The 12774-nt window shown below is 34.5% G+C and overlaps 2 protein-coding genes and 1 pseudogene across 2 annotated transcripts; 2 read left to right on the forward strand and 1 right to left on the reverse strand.

Moving 5' to 3' along the window:
- The first annotated feature begins 1743 nt into the window (after window positions 1-1743).
- On the forward strand, window positions 1744-4022 carry LOC132639135 (putative late blight resistance protein homolog R1B-14). Its single transcript, XM_060355621.1, has 2 exons — window positions 1744-2194; window positions 2281-4022. The coding sequence occupies exons 1-2, from the start codon at window positions 1744-1746 to the stop codon at window positions 4020-4022; spliced, it is 2193 nt and encodes a 730-aa protein (XP_060211604.1).
- On the forward strand, window positions 3923-7003 carry LOC132642238 (putative late blight resistance protein homolog R1A-3). Its single transcript, XM_060359493.1, has 2 exons — window positions 3923-4906; window positions 6539-7003. Exon 1 carries the CDS (start codon window positions 4145-4147, stop codon window positions 4853-4855), a length of 711 nt encoding a protein of 236 aa, XP_060215476.1. The 5' UTR covers window positions 3923-4144; the 3' UTR covers window positions 4856-4906; window positions 6539-7003.
- A 3457-nt stretch (window positions 7004-10460) lies between these two features.
- LOC132639136 (F-box protein PP2-B11-like) lies at window positions 10461-11084 on the reverse strand (annotated as a pseudogene).
- Window positions 11085-12774: the final 1690 nt, after the last annotated feature.

The raw sequence follows: 12774 nt of genomic DNA on the forward strand, positions 1-12774 counted from the left end.
TGAGGATCGAAATTGAAATATTTCCTTAATTTAGGGATTAAAATTGCAAAAAAAAAAAAAAAAAGAGCAATGATTTTTCTGTCGGCTTTTGGGGCACTCGCGCTTCAGTTTTTTTTTTTTTTTTTTTTTCAGTTTCACACTCGGTGTCCGGTATCTATATTGGAGTCCGACTATATCCGAATTTGCACCGCACAGGCATCATTCGGGAGACGCGCTCCCAACCAAAAAAAATTTCATACCCAGTACTCAAATCCGAAACATGATTAAGAGAGGAGCCCATCCGCTGCGCCATTTGGTGCTTCACTCCTTCAGTCCTCTGCATTCGTCAATTTGCTTACTACACTCCTTCAGACCATCTCCAACCCAACACCATTTCTTACACCAAATGTTATTTTGGTGTAATATTTGGTGTTTTGGTGCTCCAACTCAACACCATTTCTTACACCATTTTGATGTGTGAATAGTGTTACACCAATTTGGTGCAACACTATTCATCAACACCATTACTATTCATCAATATTTTATTATTATTTTTTATTATATAAAACTTTTAGTTTAACATATTATAAATTTTAATTTTTTCATTTAGGTCCCTAATATACCTAATTATTTTTTATGTAATATCTTTATAATATTAATTTTACATCTTAATTTTGGAGTATAATTTTTATAAATTAATTTTCGTATATATTATTTTTATATAAAATTATAAGTTAATTTTATTATAAGTTATAATTTTATAAAAAAATATAACCATCACAAAAATGAAAAGTGCAAATATAAAATATAATATGTTGTTAATAAATAACACAATGTTCAATAACATAATAACTTAGATTTGAAAATACATTAAAATTATAACACAATGTTCAATAACATAATACATTAAAATTATAACACAAAATTATTGTGCAAACTATTCGTGAGCCACGTTCTCAAAAGAAGAAATATTTTGCGATGAAACAAGAATCGTGTCGAAAAGATGTTGAACGTGCATTCGGAGTTTTGCAATTATTGCAGAGCCGTCACGTTTTTGGAGAAAAGAAGTGCTGCATGATATATTAACTACACGTATTATACTACACAACATGATAATCGAGGATGAGCGTGATCTTAATGCACCAATTCAAGATGCTTGGGAAGGTACAACTCTAACAGTAGAAATGGTAGTAGATGAATACTGATTTGAACAATTTTTAGCTCGACACAAAAAAATTAACGACAAAGATGCTCATTTTGCATTTCGTAATCCTGGAAGTTGAATATTTATGTACAAATTAAAATAATTTTTTTACCACAATGTAATCTTTATTTAATTATATTTTATCAATGATTTCACTTTTATTTGAATTATCTGTTAATATGTATAATGTATAATATTTGCTTACAATTTATATTATTTAAAAATTTATGGTATAAAATAATTTTATATTAAATGGTTATATAAGAAAGGAATATAAATTATATGGGATGAATATGTAAAAAAAAAAAAAGGGATTTGTTTTATGAAACAAAAATAAAATTTAAATAAAACAAAATAATATAATATAGAAGAGAGAAGAATATAAAAGGGATATTCTTTTTTGGTGTAAAAAATAGTGTAATGGGTTGGAATTAATTTCCATAATTTTGGTGTAAAAACTAGTGATTTTGGTGTAAAAAATAGTGCTTACTTAGGGTTGGAGATGCCCTCAGTCTTCTACTTTCATCAATTTGCTTACTGCATTTCTACTCTGCAAAGCCATGGAGTTGAATATTAATTCTTGTCTTTGCGATCTTATCAATTTTATTGATGGGAAATGCGGGGCGGGGACTGTTCATACAGGGAAGCTCAAGAAGGAACTAACATATTTATTACTACTTGTTGACCGTTCCCTTTCATGGTTCCGCGTGGATGAGGACAGTGATCTGCATGCACTTTTGATTCGTATCAAGATTTTGATCACAAAGGCAAGACAGGACCTTGAAAAGGCAAGACAGGACCTTGACTTGCCTTGTGATATTGGAAGTTCTAAACTGGATGATGCTATTTGTGACATACTTGAAGAGATTTGGCTTCTCAAGCCAGAAATGGTTTTATTTCTACGACTATTTGCGAATCATCCCTCGTTGGTTAAATTGCTTGATAAAGTCCTGGATGGATACATCAAAACCCTCGTTGACAATCTTGACCTTTTGCTAAACTACAAAGCAGGTCTTATTGCTCCTTTCAGGGAAGAATTTCAAGTTTTTAAAGGAAATCTAAATTTTCTGAAAGGTTTTGTTTCGTTCATACTAAAGCGTACAATTATAATAAGGAGTCCAACGACTTCAACAATTTCTGGAATCATGTCACAGCTGTGGCAAAAAAAGCAGCAGATTGTACGTCTTCTTTACTTTGTTGGGCATACAAATCGGATGAGGATAAGGCTGATTACATTGGTTTCATGCCTGTAGATCTATTACAATCCACTAAACGTGCTAAATCGGATATCACTTGTTTTTATGTTGGAGGCCTGAAGCTTTTAGACGTATATATACATTTCAGTTGCCAAGTGGATGTCTTCGCAGCAGATTTTGTTAATTTCATCCTAGAAGCACCGATGACTAAGCTCAATTCCGGTTTCTATCTACTGTTCTACAAAGATCGTGTTCAAAATCTCCAAATTTTGCTCAGGTCACTGCTGCTATATATCCTAGTCCACAATAACCATATCTCAGTTCGTGCATTCTTGGTATTCTTTGATCGTGTAGTCAATGAGTTTTGGTTGTTCGTTGACTCATTAGACAACCCAGAAATGAATGAAGATTTGGGCAAAGAATTTGATCTTGCTATATCTCAGTTGGTGCAAAAGATGAAGCCTCTGGCATCAAAGATCTTTGTGACTGCTATCAAGATACAGAAGGCAACACCATTGCTCCTTTCCCAGATTGATAGTATTGGATATATAGATTTGGTGTCACGGAATTTGCAGAGATTGTTGGATCATAGGATTGATTTAATTTCTCCGGTAACACATCAGATTGAAGTTGTACTGGCTGAGATTAAAATTTACAAACCTTTTCTCGAAGGTAGTGTTGACCAACAAGGCGAGTTATGTAAGGAAATGCTAGAGGTTTGCACACATATGAGTGGTTTATTTGTCAAATTTGAGTATCTTGTTGACAAGTTCCTGGTTGATCCTTCTCCCACATGGGAGGATCAGTTAGGCTATGTCGTTCAAAATATCAAGTTCTTCAAGGAAATTGTTGAATTTATGTACATCTGCAAAGAAAAGAAGGATGTCAGAAGTGATTGTCAAACATCAAAACCTAGCACGCCAATCATTGATGAAGCAGTTGTGGGCTTAGCGGATCAGATAGATATATTAATAGAACGGCTATTTGATGACGAGAGCAGTCTTAAAATCATTCCTATCATTGGTATGCCGGGGATTGGTAAGACAACACTCGCCAAAAGAATTTACTATGACAGAAGAATTTCATATGGCTTTGATATTCAGGCATGGTGTTCTGTTTCTCCTAGACATACGGCAAGGGAGTTGTTGCAAGATATTTTAACATCTATCGTTGATCTGAATGATGACGTTTACAAGTCAAAGGATCTAGAGAAAGATTCTCCTGACCTTGTACGCCAACGGTTATTTGGGAGTAGATACCTTATTGTTTTGGATGAAATGTGGAACTCTCAAATACTTGAGGAGTTGCAGCTGTGTTTTCCAGATAATCAAAATGGAAGCAGAATTCTAGTTACCAGTGGCCAAAAGAGTCCAGATTTTGATGAACCTCTTTCGGTTCGCTTTTTGACTCTGGAAGAAAGTTGGGAGCTCTTACAAGTGAAGTATAATCACCTTCGCTTATGTAATCAAGGAGGATGTCACAAACCCCCAATTCCTAATGAGAAATTTTCTGCTGAAGATGGGATAAAAATTGTTGTAAAATGTGGAGGGCTACCTCTGGCAATTGTTCTGGTAGCTGGGTTTCTTCTCAATACAGAGGATGACAAAGATTGGCTAACCATTACTACACAGGCGTTCACTTAAAAAAAAAACTTATAGTTGGAGTGACTGTCATTCCCTCTTCGATTGCCAAGCTCTGGAACTTAGAAACTTTCCTAGTGAAAGGAACAGAAGGTGAGATAGCTTTACCAGATACATTCTTCAGTATGACGAGGCTGAGGCATGTACATGTAGATAATTGTACCTTCTCAGATTCTGACTTGCCCCAATTGGAATGTTTGCAGACCTTATCCACCCTATCTCTTTCTTATGAGACGGAGAACAAAATGAGAAGTTTCCTTTCCCTTCAAAAACTAAGATGCACATTCTTGGAATTTTGGGGTCATTCTGAGAAATCGGGAGGCTCTTGCAATCGATTTCCAGTTTTGGATTTCTTGAATCAGCTTGAATCACTCAATGTGATTTACCAAGGCAGGGTGCTTCAGCCTTGTGAGTTTAACTTCCCCTCAAACCTTAAGAAATTGACCTTATCAAAGTTTCGGCTTCCATGGGTTGAAATTTCAGCGATTGCAGCATTACAAAACCTTGAGGTTTTGAAACTGCTTTTGGAAGCTTTTGAAGGAGAAGAGTGGAATGTCAGTGATGAGGAGTTTCCAAAACTCAAGTTCTTGAAATTGGGAAATCTGAACATTACGCGTTGGAATATATCAGAGGATGCTTTTCCATGCCTAGAGCAAGTAGTGTTGCAAAAATGCAAGCAGCTCATTAAACTTCCTTCTAGCTTTGGTGACGGATGTTATTCCCTGCAAAAGATTGAGGTGTTTATATGTGGGGCCGCTGTTTCTCAATCAGCAAGAGAAATTGAGGAAATTCGACATGAAGATTACGGAGACGCAAATTTCAAGGTCACCATTTAGAACCCAAACATGGACTAACAAACTGTCATCTTTAATCGCCATTACTCACCTGTAAGTAGATTTGAGTTACTTTTTAAGCCTTTTGCATTTTTATTCTAGGCTAGTTTAAATGTTCTATGTTCAAGAATTCATGAGCTTTTAGTACTCTTAAGTCTTGTACAGGCATTAAAACCTGAACGTTTAGTACTCAGGGTATTTACTAAAGGAATCTTCTATTCTAAGATATACAAATCGAAGCGAAACTTCATAAAGGAGAAGGAATTTGAAAATTTAAAGCTATTTTAAAAGAAGATTAAGTGTGGGTATGAGCTATCTGGTGCCAATTTCTTAAACTTAAGTTATTTTATGCTATTGATTTTCCAACTTGTCATACAGTACCAAATTCTCATGTTTCAGCCTATTTACAAACAGTTTTGGGGTTTTATCCTACTTCGTATATTTCTTTTTCGGGTAATATACTTCAAAATGTTTAGGAGTTCCCTCCTATGTGGCATGCCAACTAGGATTTAAATATAGGGAAAAGGGTCAAATATACCCCTCTATTTTAGTTTATTGGCTAATTTTGTCCTCCGTTAGCCAAAGTAGTCAAATATATTCCTTCCGTTACAAGTTAGGGCCAAATATACCCCTACCGTTAGCAAAGTTTAAAAAATACCCCTCATTTCTAACATATTCCCACATAAGCAAGTCTAGTTATTGGAATTGGGTGACATGAATGCCACATGGCATTTAATTTATTCTATGTGGTGCCTACGTGGTAATTTTTTAAACAACAATCTAGAAAATTGATTTTTTTAAAACAATCTGAAAAAAATAATGGCTTTTATTAAAAATCTGAAACGTTTTTGTTTTAATAAAATCCATTTCTTTAAAATAATTCTCGAAAATTGGATATTTTAGTTAAAAAATCTGGAAAATAATTTTTTTTAAATCTAGAAGACTGTAAAGTATTTTTTTTAAAAAGTGTCCTAATTTTTTTAAATCTGGATTAATTTTAAAAAAATCTGAAATACTGATTTTTAAAAAAAATATCCAATTTTCGAGAATATGTTTAAAAAGAAAACGGGTTTTATTAAAACAAAAAAGTTTCAGATTTTTAATAAAAGGCATTTTTTTCAGATTCGTTTTTAAAAAAATTAATTTTCTAGATTTTTTTTTAAATTGCCACGTAGGCGTTGTTTTTTTAACAATTGTCATGTAAGCACCACATAGAATAAGTTAAATGTCAAGTGACGTCCATGTCACCCAATTTCAATGACTAGACTTGCTTATGTGGGAATATCTTAGAAATGAGGGGTATTTTTGAAACTTTGCTAACGATAGGGGTATATTTGGCCCCAACTTGTAACGGGAGGAGTATATTTGACTACTTTGGCTAACTGAGGGCAAAGTTAGCCAATAAACTAAAGTAGAAGGGTATATGACCCTTCTCCCTTAAATATAAGTTTGGCACCAGAAAAGATTTTTGGTTTACTCCTCTTTTGTTAGATGATTTTGTTGTCACCTCTCTAGCTTGTTCTACACCTTTAGAAGCAGAACTTCTTGTAAATTACATGGATTTCAAATGACTAAAGACTGTGACCTATATTCCCATTTCCCTCCAATTTGAGACAGATTCTCAGGTACTCTGTACAATGTTACAAAAGGAACACTTCTTTACTCACATTTTATTTTTGACTGCAGGCACTTGATGCGGAGCTGAAGCTTCAGCTGCCACACCGTGTTTACCGTGAGGCCAATATGGTTGCAGATTCCTTGGCGAAGCATGGACTCTGCCTAGCTCCTACTGATGACCAGCTTCCAAGGACTTTTACTTTTTAATGTTTCCCCTTGTTTAGTTTACCTGCTTTCAATAAGGATTGCTCAACTGGACTGTGCCTGGCTCCTACTGATGACCAGCTTCCAAGGACTTTTACCTTTAATGTTCCCCCTTGTTTAGTTTACTTGCTTTCAATAAGGATTGCTCAACTGGAATGTGCCTAGCTCCTACTGATGACCAGCTTCCAAGGACTATTACTTTTAATGTTCCCCTTGTTTAGTTTACCTGCTTTCAATAAGGATTGCTCAACTGCTGTGATAGCTCGAGCAACCCCTCCTTGTAATGACTCTGTAAACTTGTTTTAATCTATATATTGCATGTTTGAAGCCCGTAAAAAAAGGACTTTTTGCTTAGGTACTTAACCAACAAACTTTTTGGGCAATGAGCGTGCCTGTAGGTAGCCAGGGTCGACCATATCCTTTCTAACTTAACCAATTCAAGTCTCAGTAAAATAACATTATCTTTTTCTAATTTTCCACTATATAGTATTCTATTCCAGAAAGCATATATTCATGCCTTTATTGCACACCAAAAAATGGATTCCGCAAAAAAGGAAGCAGAACCTTGATAGTACCAATTCACATCACAGTAAAATCTCAATACCTGTATGTCACGCGATGCAGCTATGCGCAGTAAAATGTGCCATTCAAAAGATCAATATCTTGAGTGAATAGTATATTATGCTGCAGCCAATTTCAAAATGATAAGCATAGCATCCAGCTCGCAAGCATATAAAAAAGAAGAAATTCGAAAATCTCCCAACAGCAAGGCTAAATAAAATTGGTCGACTTGCTTATTCCAAACAAAATGAGCCAGAATTATTATCGAACACCTTTGCTACCCAAGGTTCAGGTGGTATTTGCATTTTGTTATGTCTTCAGTTTTCCATGTAGAAAAACTAATTTTTCTCTTTTTCTGCTGAGGAAATAAATATTGATTGTTTTAATGTTATTCTTCTTCTTTTTTGTTGGAGGAAGCACTGGGAGAAACAGAAGCCAAAAAGAATTTTTAGAAGTCTGCACTGCTAAGAATTCTAACAGCGATGGCTTCTTTCATTCTCTCTTTCTCTCTCTCTCTCTCTCTGTGTCATTCTGTCGAAGCAAATAAGCTCTCTCACAATAAGATTTATAGCGAATTAGGGTTGGGAATTAAATTTGATTCCTGCGCTATACATCAACCTCTAGTTCATGTTTCAGTCGACTTGGAAGATGCAAAGGGGTGCAAAATTTTATTCAACCAACTTCAGAAATCCCAAAGAAGCCCAAAATAGACTGAAGCAAACAGCAGCAGCCAAACAAAATGAAGCAGAATAACAGGAAAACAACAGTGAATACAATGGGGAGCTTAACCAATTCGGTGTAACACTCGCTCCTTGTCGGTAGTAACATCGATTCACAACAGGGAAAAAACAAAAAGATGATCCAGGAAGGGAAGTGTAGTGCAAATTACAGTATTTCCAAGTAGTTTCTTCCATCCCTATGTTGATTAAGCAATTTCATAGCGACTCGACAGAACAGAAACAGAAATTAAAAATCAGTCTATTAATATAGCCGTAGCGACATAAAGCTCAAGCCTAGTAAAAGCAAGAGAGAACGCTGAAGAATGTAACCACGAATTCCTATAAAACAATAAGAAGGTCAACCCGAAAGCAACAATCGAATGACCGAACTACTATGTCTAGTTTGGGTTCAAGTAATCCAAAACTCACGTGGCCTCTTAGGTCTCAACCTGAACCATTCCAATAAGTCTCAAATGATAAAACAACTTGTACAAAGTCTCAAAACATAAATTGAGACACAAATACTCAAAACACAAAGCTATTTTTGGTCGGACAATCTGGATTTAAGAGCTTTGTAATAGAGCCCAAAAAGATTAGTAGTTTGTTCTTTCGGGCAATACCTCTAACGCAAGTTCGGATGCAGTTAACGAACACAAATCCATTCTTAATGCACTTTGGAAGACTTATAACACTTTTAAGTCAAGGATAAACCATGAAAACAGCGCAGTTGAACACGAAGAACAGAGGTGTAACAATTAATCACAAATTAGCTTAAAATTTTAGGCGAAAGTAAGCTAAATCTTCCATGCAAGATTCAAAACACAGAAGAAAACATTCTTCAAATTAAAACTCAACACAATCTTAAATCTAAATAGCATTGATAATCAGAAAAGATGGAAGAAGAAAGGGGAAACAGAGAAAAAACCTTACCTAATTAGGTGTTTTGGTCTCCTTTACTAAACGTGATCACTTTTAGTTTTCATCAAATATTTAATCTCTTGTTGTTAGAATTAACATGAATTATGAACAAAAAAAAGAATTCAACATGAACTCACATTTGGAAGTGCAATGTTTACATTTTCTGTTATTTTGGTCTATTTTTGGAGTTTGGTGTAATTTTTGAGACACAATTTCTACTCTCTTTTTTTATGTATATCTGGTGCGGTTTAATTGTGTTGCTGTTTTCAAAGATTTAACGAGAAATTTCCTAGTGATATGTTTAGATATATTTTTCACCGTTCTCATAAAATATAGCAGCCCGAATTTGTTAATTTTAACTAAGACAAAGTGAGCAAATTTAGAGGACTAGCTAGGACTACTCGGGAGTATATTTGAGGAACCGTTTTGAACCTATCTCTAACATAAGAATTATTTTTTGTCATTTTCTCCCCACAGGAGGTAAATTTCATCGGCTTTACTTGACTCAAGGATCTATAGAAAATAACCTCTAAGGTCTGCGTACATTCTACTCTCCCGCAACTCACTTCGTGAGGTTACACTGGGTGTGTTGTTGTTGTAGGCGGTAAATTTCATATGTCATACCGAACTAATAGTTTTTGGCGTCGCTTGTCTGGATATATATATTTTATGCCTACTATAGTGAAATACTGTTTTAGAGAAAATATAATAAATGAAAAATCAGATTCGAAAAGCTTGCCGATATTATAAAATGTAATTATAGAAGATGGTTATTATAGAGAGGTTAACTGTAGCACAAAAGTGTTTAAACTGAATTTTGCAACTAAAATGTATTTAAACTATACAAATATATAACGAAAAATGCAACTCACTGGAAATATGAATATTGACTATTGAATTTAAATTCCCAATAAACAATATATATACAAATTATTTACAAACTCAGTTCACACAAAATATATAAACCCTTTTTTATTACTACATAATTTTCAAAGAATAAGCCAGTTTGAGGGAAGTAAAAACATGTGGTATATGATGGAAAAGTTCCATGAAAAGTTACTATGAGAAAAACACTTTGTTAAAAGTGGGTGAGTGCTACACCAAAGCCAAGAGAAAGTATTATTGACAAGAATATTATTTTCTTGTTCCGTTACTTTGATTTTAGCACAATATTCTTAATTCAATTTGTTTGCGAGTTTCGTTGATCAAGGAGTTGATAACAACGATTGACCTCGATATGGATAGGCATCCATAGAGTCTTTACACTATTAAAGAAATTTTGAATCACGACTCTTTTTACCTGGTTTATCTTGAAACCCATCTTTGAGATGTAAATAAATTTAAAACACAAATTAATTAGTTCAGAATTTTATATTCTTATCTTCCGATATGTGTTGTAAACACTGTACAAATCTTACATATATAGTAATATGTGTGGTTGCCAAAAAGAATACTTTGTAGGAGAAAATCGCTTACATAGATAATATTCTCATATGATGTATTTTAGAACTAATAGAAATCTGAACTAATAGAAATCTTTCACCAAAAATAAAAAGAACTAATAGAAATCATAGAATTAAGCTCTCATTTTGCCTTCGATTAACGTACAAAAGATCAACCATAAGACGTGCAATAATTACAAGCTGCTCAAACTCTTAGCGAGCATAGAGCACTTGATAAAACATGAAATCAATAGAAAAAACAAACACAAGAAACATGTGGAATAGAAATAAAGGCCCCACTGGCCATAGATATGCATCCATAGGCTCAATTATATCAGATTGAGCACCACTTATATCAATTTGGACGAATATCAATGCCCTTAACAATAAGGTCAGATTTCCATTTATTGTCGTCGGTTTCCCACAACCTCATTTCCACTTTACCATCTTCACCTAGTTGTTGGAAAACTCACCAAGTTTTATTTCCATCCAATCATCACTTCGAAGATGTGGGAATATCCCACGTTCACCTTCTTCCTTTTCCTTTGAGATGAAAACAGTATAACCCTCACTACCAGTTCCCTCTGCTTTTTCCTTCACAAATCTAACTGATGCAATTGCTCTTTCAAGTTCTTGTAGTTCATCTGTTAACTTGAACACTAGGTATGCCGCAAAACTAGTCTTTGGAGTAAGTCGTTTCACGTTTATCTTTCCACATATGTCAAGCCAACAAACGCTACAAAGCTCAGCAACTTCCACACTGCAGCACAACACAATATATATTTAAGTGAATCAAGAGTCAGCTTGAGTGGAAACACCACCAAAGGACGTGGTGCAGCGGATGAGGTTGCTACTCTCTTAGCCATAGGTTTCGGATTCGAGCCCTGGGTATCGAAAAATCCTTGATAGGGAGCGCTTCTCCCCGAATGGGGCCTTACGCTGCGCGAATTTGGGCTCCAATGCGGATACTCGACGTCATTTGGTGCCTTGCTGCATGTGACCGAACAAACCACAAGGCTTGCTGAATTAACATGGGGCATGAGCTGATGCGGAATATAATGTAAGATATAAATATTCTGGATAAAACATGTGACCTTATAATAATACTGAAAATACTGTTTGAACATGATGCAGAAGAAGTCTGAAAATATAATAATAAATACTGAGCAAATGCTGGGTATAGGACTCTGAACATTTGACATAAACATAAATGACTAGTCTATGAAACCTCTGACTGCTAAATTGTTTACCGGGACAAGGCCCCCGGCATACCTTACTGGAAAACAAACATGAAATAATAATGACTAAATCCCGAATGAGATGGGGCTCACCAAAAGCTGATACGAGCGATGTCCTAATAAGCATATCCGTCGTCCTGTAAATCAATACCTGCATCGTGAAATACAGGCCCCCAGGCAATAAAAGGGGACAACAGTATATTCGAATTGTACTGGTTTGTAAAGCAACCGAATGAAATAAGCATGACACATGAAATAGTAGAACTGAAATTGAAATTGAATCTGTAAGCTAAACATATCTGACATATATATATATATATATATATGTATGTATATATGTATGTACACATACATGTATATATGATAACGTCCAAATCCACTCCTCAAAGAGAAAGTGTACACAGTTGTATGCAATATAATTTACCCAACTATGAGTTGGGGTCGATCTCACAGGGAACAATATACTAGGCGATTTAAACAAGTAAGGAATTATCACCAACAACGCTAAGCCAAACACCTTTTTTTATATGTATATATTTGATTTTTTGTTTACAACTAACAAAGATAAAACTAACTAGAATGCGGGTAAAATGATCAATGGCCACAAGTATGGATACAAAGAAAATTACGCTCAAGTAATGATCCAAATGTATTTCACGATTTTATAACTATGAGTGAGTTTATGCTAATTAGATAATGATCTCTAAAATCTCATCAAAAGTCTCTCGACCAAATCAATGAATTTCACTCTAAGCTTTCTCAATCCTTAGAGTGTGATATTAAGCACAATCAATATAATCTTAAGTAACTTTCCTATCTCTAGATCAAGTTATTAGATAGGTTTTAAAGCCCCAAATTCTTGTTAATTAATCTTTCTCAACTTCAATCTTCCTCTCTCGAGCTCAAATCGAAGTAAATGGGCGGTTCTTAGGGTTAACTAATCCCTTAATTAGAAACATTAAAGAGCAAGATTAATTAAAACAACAATGACTTACTTCAATAGAAATAAAAATCATTCAATACATAAGCAAAACAAGAGTTTCAATCCAAACTTTAACAATGTATACTTCCATAAACAAGATTCAAGTATAGAAATGAAATACTACGTACTTAGATATTCAATACATAGCAAGGAATTGAAGAAATGAGTAAAGGGTTAAGAAATTTCTTATCAAAACTTCAAATCTTCAATCCCCAAGTGTGGTGTAGGAACTCTAGTCTCC

This window comes from Lycium barbarum, chromosome 5 (assembly GCF_019175385.1).
Source record: "Lycium barbarum isolate Lr01 chromosome 5, ASM1917538v2, whole genome shotgun sequence".
In the NCBI taxonomy this organism is placed as follows: domain Eukaryota; kingdom Viridiplantae; phylum Streptophyta; class Magnoliopsida; order Solanales; family Solanaceae; genus Lycium; species Lycium barbarum.